Source organism: Anabrus simplex, chromosome 5 (genome assembly GCF_040414725.1).
Source record: "Anabrus simplex isolate iqAnaSimp1 chromosome 5, ASM4041472v1, whole genome shotgun sequence".
NCBI classification, from domain to species: domain Eukaryota; kingdom Metazoa; phylum Arthropoda; class Insecta; order Orthoptera; family Tettigoniidae; genus Anabrus; species Anabrus simplex.
Genome location: NC_090269.1, coordinates 327,952,542 through 327,976,924, shown reverse-complemented (window position 1 = coordinate 327,976,924; position 24,383 = coordinate 327,952,542). Strand labels below are relative to the sequence as shown.

General features: G+C 36.5%; 1 protein-coding gene across 3 annotated transcripts in view; it reads right to left on the bottom strand.

The window, feature by feature from the left end:
• Nucleotides 1-24,383, bottom strand: part of CycT (Cyclin T) — a 376,049-nt gene that overhangs the window by 54,352 nt on the left and 297,314 nt on the right. For all 3 annotated transcript variants that reach the window (XM_067147571.2, XM_067147574.2, XM_068227646.1), the window contains one exon: nucleotides 3,278-3,422. In XM_067147571.2, the coding sequence (XP_067003672.2) occupies nucleotides 3,278-3,422 (145 nt within the window). The remainder of the gene's footprint in view (nucleotides 1-3,277; nucleotides 3,423-24,383) is intronic.

Below are 24,383 nucleotides of genomic sequence, written 5' to 3'. Positions count from 1 at the left end.
CATCAAAGGACCTTACCGGTACAGCTTTTACAGGTGCAACGTTACATGCTATTATCAGCGTATCTCTCAACTCCACGCTAGGAAGGAAATCATGGTTTCTGACCCAGTGGTTTGCAGGAGGTAACTCCTTGTACTGACACACTCCGTGACCTTTGCTTCTCAACTGGCACCGTTTCTCAAATTCAGATTCTCGTCATTTATTTCTGAGTTTCTTGGTGTCATACTCACCGTGCCTGTTCTTCATATCATTGTCTTTATCATTTATGTTTAGCTTAGTTAAGCATCTGTAAATTTCTTCATCTAGATTTCTAGTGGCTTCAATATATTGGTTCCCCCTCTTGTTTCAGAATGTAGCAGCTGTTTATATTCTGAAGCAAGGCTTCCCAGCTTGCCCTAAAAATACCTAACCCTTTGTACCGTTTATCTGAGTAAATCATAGAATCCGGAATGTCAGTAGGAAGAGATAAGTTCTCCTTTAGCGTACTCTTAACAAGTTTATCAGCTTTATCCAAAATCCGCTGTGGTATTTTACCTGCAGGTGTGCAGAGGAACTGATAGCGTAGGACAAACTGAACAATTGAGAATTGAACATTTCTGATCCAGATGAAGCCAGGGGCAGGATGATAATGAGGCAAATTGTCATTGTCTTCTTGCAATCAAATAACACAGTATCTGCATAATTTACCCCTTGTATCTGACATATTAGTTCCTCAAAACACATTTAATCTTCGTACCTTCTTCAACGGTAATGAGCCCTTAATTTATTTCTCCTCTATTGATATTAATAACTTTAGATTTTTCAGGGTTTACTGTTAGACCAAGTTCACGAAATCTTTGTAAAAGCTAGTTTCATCAGTTCTACCGCAGAGTCTAAATTTTTTCCTACAATGACTGTATCATCTACGAAGCCCAATAATGTTAGAGGATGAAGTTCATCAATAAGAGAATAACCAGACGTCGCATAGTTCTCTTTTACCGATTTCTAAAAAATGTGATCTGTTGTGAGATTGTGTAAAACTGGTGACAATGGAGATCCCTGCATTACAACGGTGTAATGTAATGGGATTAGTTTTCTTGAAATTGGCCTGGTTCTGAATTGTGTTATTCTCCTGAAGCTTGCAAATTATATTACTTAACTTGCTTGGCGCAGCTGACGTAGCTAACGTTTTTCTTAAGAGTACATGACCCACGTTGTCAAAAGCCTTGCTTATGTCTAGGAAGACCAGAGTAACATCTAGTTTGTTGTGTTTTGATGAGTTTAATACAGATCTAAGTAAAGTGGTCTTTATGATGGTGCCAGATGATCTGATGAATCCTCTTTCATGTTCGCTAAATTGGATGTAACTTTTTAATCTTAAGTCGGGGACCTTCTTGATGACACGACGAAGGATTGAATACAGTCTGACAATTCTGTTGGATCTCCATTTTTAGGTAACAAAATGGTGAGCAACAATGCAACATGGCCAGTCTGTAACAGTATTGTAGCAATTTTAGCTATGATAGCTGATGCCATATCATCTTTGATAGCTCTGACTAGAACTTTGTCGCGTATAGCTGATGTGTCCACAGCTATTCTTTTCATAGCCAGGATTACCTCGCCGTTGTCCATTGCTACGTTGAAGATTTCATCTTGTACAGCGCGTTACCTTTCAGTCAGCAGGTCGTCGTAATATTCGCGTTCATAGTTGTTAGGTGTGGCAAAAATAAATGAAAAATTATTCTCAATATCCTCGAAATCAGCCGTACAGTGAGTCATTTGGTCATTCAGAGCGTTTCTGATGGCTTTTCTTCACTGGTTGTAATAGAAATACTGCATTTCTTGATACCAGTACTTATTACGTCTCTTTTCTTTATCTCTATTTGTTGCCCTCTACGGATTTGAGTGCTGCTTGTAAGCAGTCTGTAGCTTTGCATCTCTCTTCATTTTGCTTGTCTCAAATTATTGTTTGGTCGAGTGCTTTTACTGTAGTTCTGAATTAAGTGTAGGTTTTTACAAGTCCTGGCAGAACAGTATTGTATTACATTTATAGTATTTTTCTGAGTTATATGTAGTATAACTTGATTTAAACATAATTCCAATTTATAATTAATATATTTTTGATTTCAAGACTGAGTTGTATGTATTCTTACTCCATTCCGTTCATCAGAATACACCACGTTTTATCACGTGGGAAATGGAGCCATCTCAAAGAAATGATTAGCTGTGCTGGTATCACAGTTCTTTCACTATGCTCAGAGGTGACTTTTTACAACAGTAAGTCTACATGGTGCATACACATGGAAATAAAGTTGTATTAATGTAAACGTCAGTACAGATGACTGATCAGTATATCTACAGCAGCCATGAGTGACAAAAAATAAAAATGTAATTTCCCTAAAAGAAAAAAGAGAGATTCATTCAAGAAGTCAAGGATAATCTTAAGTAAAAGTTAATGGCTGTGGCCTTAACATACATTTTTAATGAAGTACTGCTTCATGACATTTTGCAATAAAAGAAGTATCAGAGTGAAAACAAAGGTCCATTATGGTGTCAAGGGATATGAACGTACACTTAAAAACTTCATTAAAACCCTCATTAAAAGTAAAAGGTAAGACTTTTTCACCAAGGTTTTAAAAAATTGAAAACATTTATATACTGTAGGTCTGAGTTAGAGTAGTTCAAATTATTCTCTGGTGAATTACATAAGAAGCAATTATTTCTGTAATTTCATAATCTTCATTTCAAGATGTGGTTGACTTGTGAGATATGCAGTTCCACTCCAATTTACTCCATCTTTGTACCATTTCTCATAAATCACCATGGTCCAGTCCAGGTTAACGTTGTCTTAAATGGTTCCTAAAAGGTCTCCCCATCATTATCTAGCTCTCCCTCAGTCTCTTATTATTTCAATTGGTAATTAGAAATGTGTCCCAAATTATCTCAGTTTATGAGTCTTCAATTTTTTCACTCAACTTAATTTGAATTTAATATTTAGCACAGCATCTCAGAGTAATAACACCATGGAATGCGAGTTTTATAAAGCTGGTATTATATGTACTTACATACCAGTTAAAAGTTCACAATTTAAGCACAATTTTATTTACATATCTATCGATAAAAGAATAACACATTTACAAATCTAATTCCTTTCATCAGATCTATATTATCATACTAAAGCAAAGTGTATACGACAAATAATATATAAGATTGAAGCTACCATAATGTTAACTCTCTCCCTAGTAGATTTGGAATACTGAAATTTTATCTGGGATAAGATTTAAGAGAATTGATTAATACCTGCTTCCACTAGCATGGGACATCTTTTCTCGTTCCTGTCGTTCACGTTCCTTCTTTTCACGGTACTCACGATAGTCCACACGTTGAGCAGGCTGATTATTAGGTTGCTGCTTCTTGAATGGATCTTCAGGAGCTGTTAACTGACCTACACAAATAAAACATATATTAGAGAAAGTTCAATGAACATTCTTCAGAGGAGACCAATCATTTCTCCTCCTGAGCATTGGACGGAAAAATACTAAATGTTAAAAGTTTGCTTTCATTAGTTCTGATCCAGTTCATAAAGCCTAAGAAAATAATGTCTTTCTATAGAAAAGTTTACTGTTAGATATGATGCAGCAGCATAGACAATGGGATCATAACTGTTGCACTACATACAAAATGGAACAGATAACAATTTTAACAATTGTTCCTACATTTTCATACTGACTATTGATGCCATGATGAATGGACACATACAGCCAACTCTAGAACCAGTACATCTACAAGTAAAAATTCATACTTTTAAAATACAGAATTTGCTTTACGTCCCATCAACACAGAGAGGTCTTACGGTGACGATGGGAGAGGAAAGGGCTAGGAGTGGGAAGGAAGCGGCCGTGGCCTTAATTAAGGTACAAGGCCAGAATTTGCCTGGTATGAAAATGGGAAACCATGGAAAACCATCTTCAGGCCTGCCGACAGTGGGGTTCGAACCCACTATCTCCCGGATGCAAGCTCACAACTGCGTGCTCCTAACCACACAGACAACTCGCCCGGTGATCCAAACAGTAGAAGATATGTAAGCAGTATAACGAACAGCTGGACTTACAGAGATGATGGTTTGAATGAAGACACTCTGTGCCTCTGCAATCATGAACAAACTAAAGTTGGTTTATTAATCAACATTCCACATTCGTCCACCTCTGTACTGTAATGATTAGCACTATTAGCTGCCATCCCCGGAGGTCCACGTTAGCTTACACTTACTGCCAGAGATTTAAGAAAGGCAGGAAGATAGGTATAGTTAAAATAGTATATGTAGCTCACCTCCATTGGGGGTTTGCTCAAAAGCTGCTGCACCACCTCGGGGTGAGGACACAAGTTTCTTTTATCTCCACATTATCAAATCCAAATTGTACGCAAACGAATAATTAAATTTAGCACTCAATAAAGAGCAAATGCTATCTTGGATTCCAGTATTAATTTGCAAGAAAAAAGACAAATATTCATCATCATTATCATCATCATTTTACAGTTCAAGTTTCCTAGGTACTGTTGGCGAGCCTCTTCCACTCTGTCTTATCGAAATACATTCTGTTGTTAATGACTTCCTCCAGTGCCCTTCCCCAATCTGCAATATCCATCTTTACGATGTCCATCCATTCTTGCTCTTCCCACCATCCATTGTCCTGTCACATGTCTAAGTTAACACAAGCTGTCCTTGTTGGCTCCATCCTCATTACATGCCCAAACCACCTCACTATGGACAGGCAGACTTGATCTAACAATGATGTCTCAATCCCAGCTTTCTTCCAACAATGTCATTCCTTAACTTGTCTAGTTTTGTTTTTTGAATTGTGGACCTCAGAAATTTCATCTCAGATGCCTGCAACCTTGTTGTATCCTTCTTAGTGAGGGTGCAGGTTTCGATATCATAGGTTAAGACTGGTATGAAGTACTGACTGAACATCCCCAGCTTTGAATTTGTTGGTATTTTGGGACCCCAGAAGAGTGTTCGTACTTGCCGGTAAAGTGAGAGATCTTCTCCACTATATTTGCTACTCCGTTTGTGGCTAGTCTATCTCGAAATATTACACTGCCGAGGTATGTAAAATTTTCCACTCTTTCCAGTGGATGGTTTCCTAGCGTGATGTTTGCTCGTCGCCCTCTGTGTTTATCGCCATCACTACTGTTTTGGGTTTGCTTATCTTGAGATTGAATTCCTGGAACTTAACCTTCCATTCATCGAGTCTCAACTGTACTTGTTCCTCAGTTTCTACCCAGATCATAATGTTATCAGCAAAAGCCAATGCATTTAGTTCACCAGAGGTTTTATTGATGTTCTTCATTATGTCATCCATAATGGTGATAAACAATAATGGGAAAAATGCACTGCCTTGCTGGACTCCACTTCTAGTTTGGAACCAGGATGAATGTCCGTCACCCAATCGCACAGAGCTGGTACAGTGTTCATACAGCATCTGAACTTTCCTCACCAGAAGACAATTTCTAATAAACTTAATTTCAGCAGAACTAAGTTTCAGAAAAGATATATAATATGCATGGCTTTACTTTAGAGAGATCCAAACGTTCAAAATGTAGGAATATTGATTTACGTGAATCCCCTACCACACATTTAACTCCAACAGCTTCCAAATTGAAATATGTTCAAAAAAAGAAATTTTTTGGTTCTAAAATGAAATAATTGGTTCTTAAGCATTACTATTATTATTACTTTTAATATACTGACACAACAGTGACAGGTACTCATCATTAGGAGCAGAGCACCAAAACATTCCTGCTTCTCTGCTATGAAAAAACGTCATATTTAATGCATTACTCCTTGTGCAAGTCATCTTTATATTTTTACCATGACACTTGGAAATACAGTATTAAATCCTTGAGGACTTCACATATATTTGGGAACAAGAATAATGAACACAGGCTAATTTGTATCTTTGAGCTTACCCATGTGTACGAACAGATGAGAATGCATTTACCAAGTAAGTTCTAGTCCTCTGTTTATTCAAATCAAAATCAAAATCTCTTTATTTGCAAATGAGGTGTCTACCTCGGTGGCAAATGGTACACTAAAATACATTATTGTCAAGCACTAAATATTAAATTAACAAGAGAAGAAAATTTTTCCTATAATACAATATTATACAATTTACGCTAACAATGTTTTCTATTAAACACACAGCTCATCCTTAATAAATTTATATTGTTTACAAAATTCTACTTATAATATCTCCTGTACTACTTACAAATATAGTCAACTGATATACAGTATGTGGAATTACTTCAACCAATACTATAGAACTGGTATAACATTAATATTTACATTGCATTTATTAATTTACTATTTTTTTTTTTTTTTACCCGTTCTGGATCCTAAGTAGCATAACGACCTGCTGCGTCTTAACCAGAGCCCCTTTTACCACCACTTTTCAGAGTTCCTGAAGGGCCTTCACAGCTACCGTGGCGGTCCCAGGGCCCTCGAAGTCCCCACTGTACTTCACCCCTACAGGCAGTCCCCTACTTTGGCTGTCCAAACTCCTTAGACCAGGGGATGGAATTAATTTATTCACACACATATTTTTATTTACAATAACCTGCACTGGTCGAATGCCCTCCAACACTTCATTTATTTTCTCTGTTGCTGTTTATTCTCTTCTCGAATATCTGTACAGATTTTGGAAAAGGTTCAAACACTACCCCTGGTAAACTGTTTCACTCCTTCACACCCTTCCCAATGAATGAAAATTTACCCCAATCGCTTCTGCTAAAATTCCTTCTAATTTTATATTTGTGGTCAGTCCTGCCGATATAATTATTTTCCAACTGAAGCCTCTCACGGATATCTCCCCATGCTTCTTCTCCTGTATAGGCTCTATATAATCCTATAAGTCTAGTTTTCTCCCTTCTCTTACTTAAAGTTTCCCACCCAAGTACCTTTAACATTTCTGATACACTACTCTTTCTCCTGAAATCCCCTGTTACAAATCTTGCTGCTTTCCTCTGCACACTACCTATTTCTTTTATTAGGTATTCTTGGTGAGGATCCCAAACACTGTTTGCATATTCCAATAATGGACGAACCATACTCAAGTAACTTTTTTCTTTTAATTCTTTGTTGCATCCTTTAAGTAGCCTCATTATGACATGTAATGATCTGTATGCTTTCCCAACAATGTCATCAATATGACCCTTCCAGTGCAAATTACTTTCAAATCTCACACCTAAGTATTTGCACTTGCCATCTTTTGGGATAACTACCTCATCCAAAGTATATTCAAATTCAGTTTTAAAGCTCCTGTTTGTAAAAGTTGTAACAGTTGATTTGCCTCCATTAACCTTCATATTATTTTCTTCAACCCATTGTTGGATACTTTCAAGGTCCCTTTGTAATTCTGAACAATCCTCAATGTTGTTTATTTCTCTATAAACAATTATGTCATCTGCATACAATCTTATTTTTGATGTTATATTGTTCCCTAAATCATTTGCGTATATTAAGAAAAGTAACGGACCGATTATACTACCCTGTGCAATTCCCTTCCAAACTTTCTCTTCCTGAGATACATTATTTCCTACTTTGACTTTCTGAACCCTTGAATTTAGAAATGCTTTTATCCAACGTGTAACCCTTACGTCCAATCCTATTCCCTCCAATTTCTTTAATAATATTCCATGTTCCACTCTATCAAAGGCTTTGGAAAGATCTATGGCTATGCAATCTAACTGACCTCCTGAATCCAACTGATCTGATATGTCCTGCTGAAATCCCACCAGTTGTGCCTCATAAGAAAATTTCTTTCTTAATCCATACTGGCTCCTCATGAACCAATTTTTATCATCACATATCCCTCTGACGTACTTCGATATTAAACTCTCCAGAATTTTACAAACTATACTGGTCAGGCTGATTGGTCTGTAGTTCTCTGGTTTCCTTTTATCACCCTTTCCTTTATAAATTGGTATTATTATAGATTCCTTCCATTCCTTTGGTATTACACTATTATTTATGACATAGTCAAAGAGAAATTTTAAATAAGGCACTATGTACCACCCCATTGTCTTTAATACCTCCCCAGTAATTTGATCACTTCCTGCTGCTTTTTCTTGCTGAAGCAGTTGGATTTCTCTGAAAATATCTTCGTTTGTGAATGAGAAGCTTCTTGTTTCCCTCTGTCTCTCTCCCTCTCTATCTTCTGTTTCGGTTTCCAACTCTTGACAATCATCTACTGAATCTCTAAATTCCCTACTAAATAGGTTTGCTTTCTCAGTATCTGTTAAATAGTGTTCACCCCCTTCTCCCACCATTGTAGGAATTTGGATTCCTTTTCCTTTTTGATTCCTGATATATGAATACAGCTTTTTCCATTTCCCTTTGTGGTCATTACCCTCTTGAAGTATGCCATTCATATAATTCTCTTTTGCTTCCTTTTTCACTCTATTCAGTTCCCTCATTAGCTGTTTTCTAGTTTCTCTACTCTCCCTACCCTCTTTGATTTTCCTGTTTACTATTCTACATTTTCTTTTTAATTTTCTTATTTCCCTTGTATAATAAACAGGGTCTGAGGTCATTTTACCCTTCTTAACAGGTACAAATCTCTTCTCTCCTTCCCAAACGGTTCCTTTGAATTTAGCCCAAAGTGTATCCACATTACTCCCTTCACTTATCCAACAACTGAATTGTGATTTAAGGTAAGTCCCAAATTCATCAACTTTAGTTTTTCTGTACAATTTCTTGTCTTGTGTAACCCTCTTATTAAGCCTTTTTGGTATGAGTCCTACATCCATTATTACAGCCTTATGGTCTCCTATTCCTTCAATTACCTCAGTTTTATCAACAATTTCCCATGGTTTAACCAAGAATACATCTAGTAAGTTATTGAGACGAGTCGGTTCTTGTACTACTTGTGTAAATCCTCCCTCCCAAATTAACTTATTTGCCAGTTTCTGTTCATGGGCTTCACTTGCAGCTCCTTTCCATTCAACTTCAGGCAAATTTAGATCTCCCCCAATTATTACCATATCATTATTATTGTTTTTACGAGTATAATCTATTATTTTTTCAAAGATTTCCATGTCTCTTTCCTCTCTTCCAGGCCTGTATGTTCCTATAATTCCCACCTCCTTCATATTATCACAAACTAATTTTATCCCTAATATTTCATCCCTTTCATCGGTAAACCATTCATGTGAACAGTAAGTTTCCTTCACCAGAATAAACACCCCCCTTCCCTTTTTATCTCCTCGGTCTCTACGACAGACTGTGTACCCTTCTGGAAATACTTCTCTATTACCCACCCCTTCTTTCAACCACGATTCCACTCCTATCACCACATCAGTCTCATAAGATTCCATCAATGTACCGAATTTTAATTGTTTATTTACTACACTTTGACAGTTTACCAAGAGCAATCTCAGACCCCCTTCCTCCCTAAAACTTGACTGTTGCAATTGGGTAACTTGAAATTCCTTACTATCCTGAGTTTCTTTTTCTAGTTGACTGAGCCAGCTTGAAGTACAGCTGGCTCTTTCTACTAGTTTTCCTGGTCAGTATTATAACTCAAGGGAGTTGCCTGTTTTACAGTACATATCTTAAGATTAATAAAATCTAGAACAATATTTGCTATCTTTCGTTTACCTGAATTGTTTAGATGGAGGCCATGTTTTGTATAACAGTATCTCTCAAAACTGCTGCATTCAATAACCTGAGTATTCCGAAAATGTTTACAAATTTTAACAATATCTGTATTGACCTTGTCCACTTCAATGTTCACACACGAGTCTCTACTCAAATCATGCCTGTGGGGCACGTTCACTACAAAAACGTTAGTGTGGGTCAGCTTCCCTAGTGTATGTTTAAGTTGTGATCTTACTCAATCATACTCAATCATAAATCATAAATCATAAATTAATGACCCAGAAAAAGTTTATTTGAATGAATTACAGTAGAAGTCCGCTATAACGAGTACGGCATATAACGAGAACCCCATTATAATGGCGGTTTTTTCCCTTCTCTTCGAAATTCCGATACTGAACTGCATATTATACTTTGGTTACAGCGAGAGCCCTATCGCTGATGCATCCGTTATTACGAGCGATTAAGCGTACACGATTTATTCCGTTACCGATATTAACCCCTCAGCGCCGACCTCTATACGTGGTATAGTCCCTCTTTTCTTCCGTAGCCGCCGACCTCTATACGTGGTATAGACCCATACATAGTTTCACATTTACGGCTATAGCGCGAAGAGTTTTCGAGTTATGGATATGCAAATTGTTTTGTTCCCAAGAAGACATTTTCAGGTTTATCAGTGTTGTGAATAAGAATTGAAAATCGTTAAAATGAAGTTGTTTTTGCAAGGATAAGAATTTGTCAAGTAAGTCTGAGATCTAACCTCTACTTATAAAAAAAGTCTATTTGCTTCATTCTTTCCCACAGAATAAAATAAAGAAATGATATTCTGAGAAGTTTGTCTTTTTGCGTGATGTTCTTTGCTCTAATTTTACATTAAGAGTGCGGTTTATTTATTATATTTGTCTTTATTTCTCAGCTTGTAATATTTTCGTAACTCTCCACGAGCGCACTGTGTTGGCATGAGTTAGTGCTGCTTTCTGTCATACGATGCGAGAACCAGTTGTTCATGGTATATATCTCGTTTGAAAGATAATGTCTTGACCTTTTGTCTGAAATATGTATTGAGTTGCTTTTTTCGTCATAAATGTTATTCCCCTCATTCAGTTTCATCCTGCTCTTTTCGGTCTCGCTGCAGCTTCATCAGTCCGTATGACGCGCCGCGTCAATGGCTAGCTCCAGTCATGGTTTGACTGACAGTAAAGTGCTTGAAATATTGTATGATTCAGATGAAAGTTTAGTCGGAAGTAGTACTGACAGTGTTACCAGCAGTGATAATGAAATAGATGATGTGGCTGTAGCGGATGCAGTGGTAAATGATGAGAGTGACTATGAGGAGGAAGCAGTACTTGGAAATTTTGTGGGGGAGGCTATGGATAATTATACAGATCAAATGGAAGTTTCCAACAGTGAATTCTGATTCCTGAATTCTCTAATGATATTCAGACAAGTCACAGGGACAAACATTGAGCAGTTATCTTATCGGGTTCAGCTGATGGAAGGTTTGTTTACAAAATACGCTCACTCGGGCGGGGAACGGAATATTCAAGGCCGGCGCGCATCAGATAATTCAGTTCCAAGGTTGCAGAAAAGACATTTTATCAGGAAATTAGCACCCAAGAGTGAGAAATCCAAACCTCAGAGACGTTGTATTGTATGTTCAAAACACGGCAAAAGGAAGACATCGTTGTACTGCTGCCAGGAGTGTGACTTGGGTCTCTGTCTCGAAGAGTGCTTCGAACTCTATCACATGAAACTAAATTACTAAGGAAATGTGAAACAATTATGTAATTATCTGCATGTGCATAGTTCTGTCATAAGGAATTCCAAATTTCGTGAATATCGAGCTACTCTTATACTTGTAGTAACGCTGGAAGTGAATCATTGTATTTCAGTCGTGCGTAGTTGAAATATCATCCGGCCGTGAGGTAGGAAGCTCTTTAAATGGCTGCGACGCTGAGGGGTTAATGCACCCAGCGATTATATTGCATACGATCGATCATCTTCAGTACAGTTTCCTCACTATGTCCACTAGCGAGCTCTGTCGACATTCAAAGGCGACATCAGAGTCGATTAGTAATACACATCGATTTTGTTCCGTGAAGAAAAATGGAAATGAAAGAGAACACGTTTTGTAATGAATGCGTAAACAATGTGTCCGATAGCAGTTGTTAATTCGTTAAAAATAAAGACTGAAGTAAACGATCGCTTAATCTGATTGCTATATACTGCAATTAAGTAAGAATTGGATACACCTCAAGATATGACACAGTGCATCATTGATTTCAGAGGCCAGTTTTATATTTTCTCGTGTCTGGTTAAAGTTCGGAAAGGCTATTATAAAGTAAATTTCCAAGGCTGAGTGGCTCAGATGGTTGAGGTGCTGGCCTTCTGACCCCAACTTGGCAGGTTCGATCCTGGCTCAGTCCGGTGATATCTGAAGGTGCTCAAATACACCAGCCTCGTGTCGGTACATGGCATGTAAAAGAACTCCTGCGGGATTAAATTCTGGCACCCCGGTGTCTCCAAAAAATGTAAAAGTAGTTAGTGGAACATAAAGCAATTGATATTATTATTCAAGTAAATTTATAGCAAGAAGGTTATCATGTCTCTACTGGTGCTTGAAATGTGTTGTTTTTACTAGTGGCTTTATGTCGCACCGACACAGATAGGTCTTATGGCGACGATGCGATAGGAAAGGCCTAGTAGTTGGAAGGATGCGGCCGTCGCCTTAATTAAAGTACAGCCCCAGCATTTGCCTGGAGTGAAAATGGGAAACCACGGAAAACAACCTTCTGGGCTGGCGACAGTGGGATTCGAACCCACTATCTCCCGGATGCAAGCTCACAGCCGCATGCCCCTAACCGCTCGACCAACTCGCCCGGTAAAATATGTTTTTATGATTTATATAGTATGGTTAAGTTCGGTTAGGTGACGCTGTTTGAATAAGAAAACTGAAACATTTACCACAAAATGCTATCAATCATCTTCGGTACGGTATCGTTTTCTTGCTACGTGCACCTGCAAGCTCTTTCGCCGACATTCGAAGGTGATGTTGGAGTCGATTAGTAATACCTGTCACTTCCTGTTCCGTAAAGAAAATCACAAATGAAAGAGGAGAACATGTTTTTGTAATAAATACATAAATAATGTGATCGATAGCAGTTGTTAACTCGTTAGAAATAAAGGCTAAGTAAACAAACGCTTTATTTTAATACTCTTAATACTTTTAATTTATAACGACAGTTTTAAGATATGACTAAGAATATTTATAGTGCTTGTGTTATTTTGTTCCATATGTTGTTTCTAGTTTGTAATGGTAGTTTTAAGATAAGAGTCTGTATTATTCTCAGATGTACACTGTTGATGAAGTGTGGTTAAGTGTAAGAGAGGACCATGAGTCCTAACTTTGCCACTACAAATAAAGACATAATATATAATAATATACTGAAATTAAGTAAGAATGTAATACACCTCAAGATATGGCAGAGCACATCACTGGTTTCTGAGGTTAGATTATATTTTCTCACGTCTGTTTAAATTTCAGTAAGGCTTTCCATCTAAATTTGTAGCGAGAAGGTTATCACTTCTCTACTAGCACTTGATATGTTTTCATGGTACATACGCAGTTAAGTTAGGTGACGCTGTTTGAATAAGAAAACTGAAGTGTTTGGCACAAAATGTGACCTTTGTTATAGTTTTCTTGCTATATACACTTGCGAGCTCTCTCGTCGACATTCGAGGGCGATGTCGGAGTTAATCAGTAATACCCGTCAAATGCTGTTCCATAAAGACAATTAGATATGAGAAAGGAGAACATGTTTTCATAACAAATACGTATAAATAACATTGTCGATAGCAGTTGTTAACTCATTAGAAATAAAAGCTAAGCGATCACTTAATTATAATACTCTGCTCTGAAATTAAGTAAGAATGCGTACACCTCAAGATATGGCAAAGCACATCACTGATTTCAGAGGTTAGTTTATATTTTCTTGCGCCTGGTTAAATTTCAGAGGGGCTATTTCCATGCATATTTATGGCGAGAATGTTATCATTTCTCTACTGGTGCTTGGAATATGTTTTCATGATACATATATAGTATGGTTAAGCTAGGTTAGGTGACGCTGCTTGAATAAGAAAACGGAAACATTTGCCACAAAATGCGACCTTTGGTATAGTTTTCTCGCTATGTACACCTGTGAGCTTTCTCGTCGACATTCGAAGGCGATGCCAAAGTCGATTAGTAATACCCGTCGACTGAAAATGAAAGAGGATAACATGTTTTCATAATAAATGCGTAAATAACATGGTCAATAGCAGTTGTTATATAATTACAAATAAAGGCTGAAGTAAACAATCACTTTATTTTAATGTTATATACTGAAATTAATTAAGAAAGTGCTACACCTCAGGATATGGCAGAATACTTCACTGATTTCAGAGGATAGTTTATATTTTCTCGCATTTAAATAAATTTCGGAAAGATCGTTCCCATGTATATTTGTGGTGAGGAGGTTATGATTTCTCTAAGTGCGCTTGGAATACGTTTTCATGATATATATGCCGTTAGGTTAGGTGACACAGTTTGAAGAAAAAACTGGAATGTTTGCCAAAGAAGCCTCTGGAGTGATATTATATTTTTTTCAGAATGAAATAAAACATACTCTTTCATATAGTATCGGATTAAAAAAAAAAAAACGAGCAAGCCATAGTGTGGATATCATCCTTCAAAACGCAAGTTTTGAACAAACTGATTGCCATTTCATATTGATTTTAATGTGTATGATGTTTTCCCCGACTTTTACAAAAAAATTGGGTGTAACGACAAACCTCACTATAGTGAGTAAATTTTTTGCCGTTATGAATTCTTTTTTGTTGCTATTTTGCTTTACGTCGCACCGACACAGATAGGTCTTACGGCGACAATGGGATAGGAAAGGCCTACGAATGGAAAGGAAGCGGCTGTGGCCTTAATTAAGGTACAGCCTCAGCATTTGCCCGGTGTGAAAATGGGAAACAACGGAAAACCATCTTCAGGGCTGCCGACAGTTGGATTCGAACCCACTATCTCCCGGATGCAAGCTCACAGCTGCGCGCTCCTAACCGCATGGTCAACTTGCCCAGTATGTTATCAATTCTCGCTATAATGGACTTCTACTGTACTTTTATGGGATTAAGGTTTAATTGAAACCCATTTAAATCTTCAAAAATATGCCACATGGATGAAACTAGTTAAATGTTTTTCTACAACTTAAAGTGATCCTTCTCATATTTTGATCATGTCAGGGGTGTGTGTGTGTGTGTGTGTGTGTGTGTGTGGGGGGGGGGGGAAGTTATCAATGTTAGATTTTCTGCAAATTATTCATGCCATTTGTGTGAATTTGGTTTGCTCATGTTCTGCCATGAGGAAAGAAGATTGGATTCAAAGTTTTACAGCCCTTCTATTGTGAAAAGATCCTTTAGTAAAACTTTATGTGTTCAAAATTTTGAATTGAAGTGACTTTAAGTAGGATTTAAATAAAGATTGTAATACGTTCTCTGAACATAGGGAAATCAATAGGTGTTAAATAAAGGTAACAGATATAAAACTGAATCAACTGTTAATTGTCTAATTAAAGGGATAACATGTAATTAACAAATTAAATGAACAGTTAGAATATCAACCGAAGAAGGAAATGAGTCGATTATAAATTTTGATAGTGTTATCTACACGGTTTAATGATTGATGAAATTATTTTTGAGCTACTAATTTAAATAAATGGAAAGATATAATGTAAATGTAAATTAATAAGTTAATTATAGAAATGTGAATCTCAAAGAATAGTTAAGCTAATTACTTAATTAACTTGGAATAATTAATTCATTCATTTAGGATACAGTGGAATAAAGTGATGGAATATTCTCGATGATTTTGAGATATTAAAAAGTTGAGATTGACCAAATTGTGGAAGGATATTAATAATTAGCCAGGATTAAGCACCGATACTGACTTTAATTCATCTTAAAGATTTAATTCTGGAAGGAATGACTATAAGTACTTTTAGTGGGGTTGATTACTGAAAATAATTTGTGTAAAATAATAATAGCATTTAGAAACTTAGCTAGCCAAGTTAGAGGAATTTTGCAATGCCACCTTTCAAAAGTAAATAATCAGGGAAATTTGGCAGTGAATCGCGACATATTACGACACATCACCGATGACAGAACATGTACTAATTCGTTATAATTCAATATATTAACAACTCTATTTGGCCTACATATATATTGCACCCATAAGACGAATGGCCAGATGTATGCATTGATTAAAATTATTAATTTCTACATGTGAACATTGCAAATGGCAAGTCAGTGCAAGTGGCGACAAAGAGACGCCACAGAGAGAAGATAAATCCCCTCAACTTGTTTAAAAGCATGTCTGAAGAAGGCTTTCGCTAATAGCACTCTCCAATAAAGTTTTATGGTCCCGAAAATGTGAAACTCTCAGCCGAACTTTTCCCAGGAGAAAGAGGACATAGAAATTTGCCACACCTTAATGAGGGACTGAGACAGCTCATAAGACAGAGTCATACCTGATACCCCTCTGTGAAAATGGTTAAGTCCTTGTTTATGTGCATTAATACAACTGGAGGCAGTTTTCGGCCAATCAGAAAATTACAAAATTAAACCGCCCTGCGTGAGCAAAAATATTATTTAGTCTTTTGTGATTTGGAGAAGAGAGTTAATGGAAAAGTACTGTCCTCCAGTCTTCGATTAAAAGTTAAGGAATTGTGTGTCGTGGTTATGTGATAAATTATTTTATAAGTAACAAGTTATCCGCATTTACGTCGAAAGTCTCTGAAGAATGGTTTCACCCACAAGACTGAGTCTCATGGTGGGAAACCGCCATATTTATCAGTAAAATAATCCCAGTAACGCTTAGCAATCTGTGGAAAAATAAACGATCATTTCTTATAATCTAGTGTAACGTTTCAACCACACCGACTTTTGAAGTCATCAGAGTTTATTCAGTGAATAACTCACCTACAGACACTTGGAAAATTAACATCAAGGTGTGAAATCACTGCGCCATACCCCTTCCAAGGACTACTCCGGAGGCGTGGTTTCCAAAATTTACAAAACCAACGGTAGAGTCTTACAAAGCACCCAGTCTTAGTTCCAACTTCAGAGTCTCCTGGCAAGTTTCAGACGAGCAGCGGAAAGTGGAGTTTAGTAGCGTATCTAAACACGCCGTTGTATCTGCAGTCGCGTCGCGTATGTCGGCGAGTTAAATTGTGAGATGGATCTTGGAGAACTATTAAGATATTATGAGCTAGTGTAGAATATGAACTGATGGGACACCTAGAATTGTTGCAATATTGCAGAATTTCAACTATTATTTCCCACAAATAGACATTTCACGGCATACCTAGATGAACTATACTTTTCCCAGGGTGATAGCAGCCAGAACATTTATATTTGCAGCAAATTACAAGCTCGCATGTAAATTTTGTAGTAGGAATTGCTCAGGAAATTCACAAAACTCAGAAGGACAAATTTAAGCAGGAGTTTCTGTGATCAGTGATCTACTCGGAGATGATCAACGTTACATTAAAGACAATGTTAGCTGGGACCATGGAGTCGGCGGACTAGGTGTACATATTCAAGGGCGAAGACACTTGTCAGCCACGGAAAGTAACGGGAGAGAGGCAGGCCTGGACGTATCTTTTCTATTCCGGTAGCAAGTGAATGACATTTTAACCCCCAATACAAACAAGCAACGATCGGGCTAATTGCAGACAGCGTGGAAGGTACACTTCAAGGAGAGCATTTCTGTTTCTGTAGTACAAACGGAAACTAAACTCTGTGTGTGTCAATTTTGTTTATGTTATTTGTCTTAATTTAAGCTTGAAGAATGCGTGTGATTTAACCTACCTGCAGAGTGCTATATAAGTAAAAATGGATCCAATCAGTGCGTGTGAAGTGTTGTGTAATTTTATCACCATGTCCAAGATGGATTAATTCAAATCCAAAGCGGGGACTAAGAGGATGCAACCCACGTTCAACACAAGGTAAAAGAGCATGTTGTATTTATATATAATGTAATTAAAATGACGTGAATAACGCGTGGTCCGGTTAGGTTATGATTCTATAGTTTTTAATATGTAAATTCGCGTACCTGATATGGAGTAGTGTTGTGTTTAAATTAGTTTCGTTGCATAATTCGTGATCGAGGCAGGAACATTCGGATGAACCGGTCGGGATGCAAATGTCCCAGGCTCGATAATAATAATAATAATAATAATAATAATAATAATAATAATAATAATAATAATTGACGTAACAATCAAATCATGTTTGAGTCACTGATGATGTAAGTCTTTATGTTTGAGATTAATCAGATATTTACTTGACCTTAGAATTAATTTAAGTCCAGGCTTATTGCAGGCACTTTGGAGGCAATAATAATAATAATAATAATAATAATAATAATAATAATAATAATAATAATAATAATAATAATAATAATAATAATGTTGAGGTTGTCATGTCGTTTAAATTCAGCTGAGGTGGTATATTTCAGCAAGCTATTAATGTATTTGTTGATGTTGTATTGAATTATATGAAAATTTAGGTCTAAGTGTAATATCAGTCACACGATGAGTTTATTGGATTTCTTGTTGTGCTGATGACCAATTTGAATGCATGATTTCTTTTGGTGCATAGTTAAAATTGGATAGTAAAATGTTGGTAGCCAATCATGGTTCTAAGTTCAGATTTAAGTGAGGAATCGTTGCCGACCAGCTCAGATTTGATATGTCGAAATGTATGGCGATTTATGGAATATGAATGAAATATGGAAATGTGAAAACAAGTATGAAATAACATCCCTGACAGTAACAATTATGAGGTGGAAGAATAGAGTCTTGAGGACCATGTCGTGCACATCCAGTGAATGTCGTGGTGTGCTTATGAGAACGACAGGATGAATTCGTGAGATCATTTAGCTCATGTGTAATAGAGTGATGCTGCGTTGATAAAAAAATGAGATAATAATGGGAAATAATAAAAATCAGCTCGAGAGATGTGAGTTTAAGTCTACGGTAAAATACTTATGATAATTATGGACGGAAATGTTAATTACGCGAATATTACCAGGGATGAAAAGATACTCGGAGATGTTCCAAGTATGAGGCCGAGTTGAAACATATATCCGAGCGGGCTAGCAATGAATTTTGGGACTTAGGTTGTGATTATTGTGGAAGTGTATTTCCAGTTTACAGTTTTTGAGTATCAGCCTTAGATAAATGTCTTATGTTACGTGATTGCCATCAATAGCACCTCAGCGTCTTTAAAGTTGCTAATAAGGTACCGGTACATTGGGTGGGATTTGATTAATCGTGTACTTAATTTTTGATCTAGGCAAGGAGTATGTTCATTTGATATTATTTGATTTCCTTTATTTATTTTTTTATGTCTGACTTACCGTGATTTAAGCCTAGTTTCATTGAAGATACGCGGATGTCAGATTATTTATACAAAATTCATTGTAGGTGTAGCTTAGATTTATTAGTGTTTTGACTTTTTCTTGTGTTTTGGCCACTATGTGGACAGTGCTGTGTATATCTTGTAAATATAAATCTCAAGTGTTAGGATAGTAGGACCACCTGGTATTCACAGTCAATAAATTTCAGCAAGTTCTTTACGCCTACATGAAGGCACAGCAAAATCATAATATACCACTACAAAATTAGGGAAATAAACGTTAAAATGAACCGACCTTTGGTTGACTGATATGAAATTAATGTCACAAGTTGATCTAACAAGGTGGAATTTGCCGCCATTAACAATGAAATGTAGCACAATTGGTTTGTTTAGGTTAAAGGTAACAAGCGGCAAATGGAACTATGTTAAAAGGAGAGCTCATTTCGCTCATGTAAATACTGAGGCATTTAGCCTATTATTTTTGTAATGTTTTTGTCCAGAACTATCACAGTAATTAAATTTAAGTCATATTATGGCAAAATATGTAATTTTTAACATTTAATTTTATTCCAATGTAAACATAGCCTTTTTGACTTTCTTTCAGCCACTGGAGGTTATATTGTGGCAAAGTTATATAATTAAAAGTATAATTATATCTAATTGAAAGGGTGTTCATGGTTCTTTTTTTTATTGAAAGCTTATTTTGTTAACACATGGGTGACGGGCCCCGAGAAATCTCGTAGTACACTCGCCAGCGGGTAGGTGACGGGCCCCGAGAAATCTCGGTTTTATCCACGACATTGTTTTCGGTCTTCCTGTGACATCTCTTGACCATATCTTGAACTATTTCGGACGTTCACATTGAGTAGAATAAATCGTTGATGTATATCTGCCACTTTTCTTTTATTCACGGCCTCTTTTATTCTTTGATTTAGTTTTGAAATGTCGACTTTCTTTCTGCCGGTTCAGTCAATGACAAGATGGAGCGCCCGCGGAATACGGTGTTAGTTGACGACGATATTTTAGAAGAATTATATGCCTATGATCATTCAAATGGAAATAGTCTAATGAATTAGTGGAAACTGAATGTGAGAGTGATAATGGAAGTGATATTCAAGCCTCTACAGGCCGTAATTTACCTAGTGTACTTATTTATTCAAGTGATTCTGACGATGACAACGATTTAAACATTAATGGTGTGTTAGGAATTGATGCTGAAGATGGTTTTGTTAAGGCAGATCGACTACTACTAGGGGCACTGGAGAGTACCCAAACCAATTTTAAAGATAAAATATTGACTGGTTTAATATTTATTTACATTTTTATAATCAAGTGCACCCTAGTATGCTTAGTAGAAAAATGTCCGGTCCACAGGGTATGTGACAAGCTCAAGCATCCGGTCAGCAATGTGTTAACAGTTTTGGTAACTTTTTAGGTTAGTAATTCAAGTGTAGATAGATACGCAAACATGTGAGTTGTCTCAGACTACTTTAATTAGTTGATTAATTAATTAATTAAATTAATTAATCAATTTCATTTTATTTATAATATTCATTCATTTTTTAAATATTTTAATCTGAGACTGAAGTTTAGGAGTGTTGAATCTAGCTTGGAAGACCATAGGTTTTGGTATAAGCGTCTATCGACGTATATTTTCTTTATTCATGGTGTTTATTTATTTTACCCACATTCAACTTAATTGTGGCATATTTTGTTGGAAAAATATTCAGTTTTAATTTTATTTTAGCTATTTACTTTTAATCCAGTTTGTTTTACTTCATTTTAATTTTAATCCTGCTTTTTTTTTTGCAATTTTTGTTAATAAATTTTACTTTCATTTCAATTTGATTCATTCTTGGGTAACTTTATTTGTAGGTAGTTAGACCCGTCGTTATTACATTTCCTCACCCCATTATATTTTGGCCCTACGACTACGAGGAAAATCTAGGGACGTTCCACACCCGAGAAGAGAGTCTACATGAGCGGTGAGTATTTTTATTTTTCAGGAGCAGCCGGAGCAACAGTCTATCAAGAGGACCACCGCCACTCATGCCTTGAAAAGGGCACAATATATATGTATTTTTTTTCATTATTTATATGTGGATACTAAATACTGGACATACCTGAATCTTAGGAACATACAACTTCTCATCCTTCAACATGATGAACACATTACAACTAATTGTTATTCAAAATACCTGTAGCTGACCTAGCCCTCTTCAGAAACTTGGAACTAAATTTTTTGCTCAAAGCACTTGCCTTGCTGAACTGATTTTAAGGTTAAAAGTTTCTCCAAAGTTTGTTCAGACAGACTGTTTTTTGGTCTCTGTGACTCCGCTAAAAATCCTTTCACATTCTGCATTGCTACGTGGAATTGATAAAATAGCAAGCATCACCTTAGACAGCCTGTCATAATTAAGTACACCATCAGCTGATTTCATCTGACCTACCAATGCCCACTGAATGAACATCAATTCTTCCTTTCGCCAGGTCTGTTTCTTTGAGCTGAAAGTTACAGAAATGAGAGTGCAGAATATCAGTTTCTTAGTCAGAATGTTCGGAAACTTGTTAATGGAAAATCTAAGGCAGAAATATTTGTAACTTCTGCATTAATTAAAACATCATCTCTGATGGGAAATTTGTGTACCATGTAGTCACATGATGAAGAGAAACGCTTTCTAATAGACTTAGAAAATATGTACTTTTCCTCAGACTTCAAAGTGTTCACCAAAACAAACAGAGAGCTCCCTTTCATCAGATCACAAACATCTTTTTGATTCGCTGGAGTATGATAATCTACACCCAGGAGAGAGGAGAAGCTTTTAATAACGTGTGGTTTCACAAACCTTGCCATCACATTCTTCAACAGTTCCTCCAAAATTGACCTCAATAAGTGGATGTGCGGCTTACTTGACTGAAGAGCTACGTTTGGATTCTCAAAGATATCCATAAAACTTGAGAGAAAAGGCAAAACGATTTATGTAAATTTGATGAAAGGAACATAAACAGTCGTTCTTCACGTGACAAAGCATGACGCTTAGTGTCATCAGTAGTTTCATTTTTTTTTTTGTGAAACTGATGACTGGGTTTTCCTTTTAACTGAGAAGTGTGGTGAAATGTTACGACAATACTTCACCTTTTCAGACAAACAAGACACATCTGCACCTAGACTGTGCTTAGGAATTTTGTAAGTCTCCAAATTTCCCATCTGAAAATCCTTTCTCACAATTTCACTCCTGAATAAAGTAACCAAAGGGTCCCACTGCAGCAAAATCCTATCTAAACACCTTCTTAGTGATAACCATCGAGTAGGCACATGCTTCAGAATTTTCCTGATCTCTATGTTGTGTAAAGTCTGAAATTCTCTTAAGTTTTCTTTCCTCTTTGCACTCCAGTCCAGATAATAAAATATATGCTTGTTGTTTTAAGGGGCCTAACATCAAAGGTCATCGGCCCATAAAATATATCAATTATACTTTTATCTACATTTACAGGCAGGCACATTGCACCCATCTCTACAGCAAGATTAATTAGGTGACAAGAGCAGCCTATGTTACTATTTTCCCGCTTCAAACATTGTCACACCATTCCTTAATCCTATCATTAGTAGAGCATTATCAGCATCAAGAGCTAGGCAGTTTTTTAATGGAATGTGAAATTCCTGAAAAGTTGAGAACAAAAGATTGGCAATGTTAATTCCAGTAGCATTCCCTTCTAAATTAGGCACAGAGAGTAGACAACTCTGAAATTCATTGAGTTCAAGCCTGAAAAATGTTACAACAATAAGATATATTTTCAAGTTGCTTTTATTGCCACCACCAGAAGCAACAAAAATCCATTTACCTGCAAATGTGATACAAATTTCTCCCTTTCTTCCATGCACATTTCTTTAATGACAGCCACTGTTTTTGTTCTAGCACACCCATATTGTTTAGTGATTTCCAAATCAGGAAACATTTTGTGAAACAAAGACCCAGCATGGTCGGCACAATTTACGGGCAGGTTAGGTTCTATGATAAATGACGTAAATAAAGCCTCAGCATTCGTCACAGGATTTACATCTTGGTTTTTACATGAAAAGCTAAGTCTTTGGTTTCTTTCTACACATTGGACACTCTCCTCATGCTTTATCGTTTGCACGTTTGAGTATATCCCACTTATCATCATGCGCAACTGAAAAATCACATCTACATATAGTACAGAATATGAACACTGGTCCCTTTCTACATAAACTGAAGCACAGAAACTCTTCCCTATAAGCGCTTTTGAACACTGCATCATATTTCTTTTTTATCATTTTGGCCAAAGCAAATATTAAGACATGCAACCAAGAAGCATTACTACGTGACGTAACATGTGCACTTACGCAGGTCCTGCCCGGGGTAGACGTCTATGGCGTACTACTTCTGCAATTAGGTTACTCGCTTGTGACTTTCACTTCTTATTATTAAGCTATTTGAGTATTTGACTGTATTATAGACAAAAGAATAGCACATGACTGGCCACCGTGCCCAGTACTGCCATCCAGTTGTGATTATTAGTACTACTATCGACCAGCCATACTGAGCCGTATATCGATAAAACGAGGAAATGTGCGGGAGTTTAAAATAGGCTAATACAAAAATTACTGAAGCTGCTTCGAAAATTAGGGTATTGTCCCGGTGATCGGGAGATCGGGAAGAATGAAAAAATCAGGAGTCTCCCACTTAAATCAGGAGAGTTGGCACGTCTAAATTTTGTGAATTTGAGTGTTCAGAATTAATTTGATTTTTCAGAATTTCATATTTCTTTAGAACATTCGTTGGTTTATTTGATGAGGAATTGATGGAAGATTTACTTTTTATTTTCACAGTGTAATCCTTAACAATTCCATATCTTTCAGGAATAATAAGAAATCTTCAACTTTAAAAGTTAATTAATTTTGTAAATTAAATTAGAGTTAGTGTGATATTTCAAATTCAGAGACTTTATGAAAATTTTGAAAACATCAAGAAAGATGACTGAATTTCTGATTTATTTATCTGTTATGTTGTTATAATAAATTTCAGTATCTTTGGTATCTTGTGTCATTCGTCAGACTCCTTCCAAATATAGCACATTCTAAAAATGCCTCAAATTTTGAATTGTACCAACACAAATGGTCCACCTCTGGATTCCTCATGTTTGCCAACTGGATAGCGGGTAGTTTGGGGGCAATATAAACAAGAAAAAGGAGAGGGAACAAACTGCAGCCTTGCCTCACTCCATTCTGGACTGCTGCTTCTTTTTAATAGCCCTTGATTCTTATCA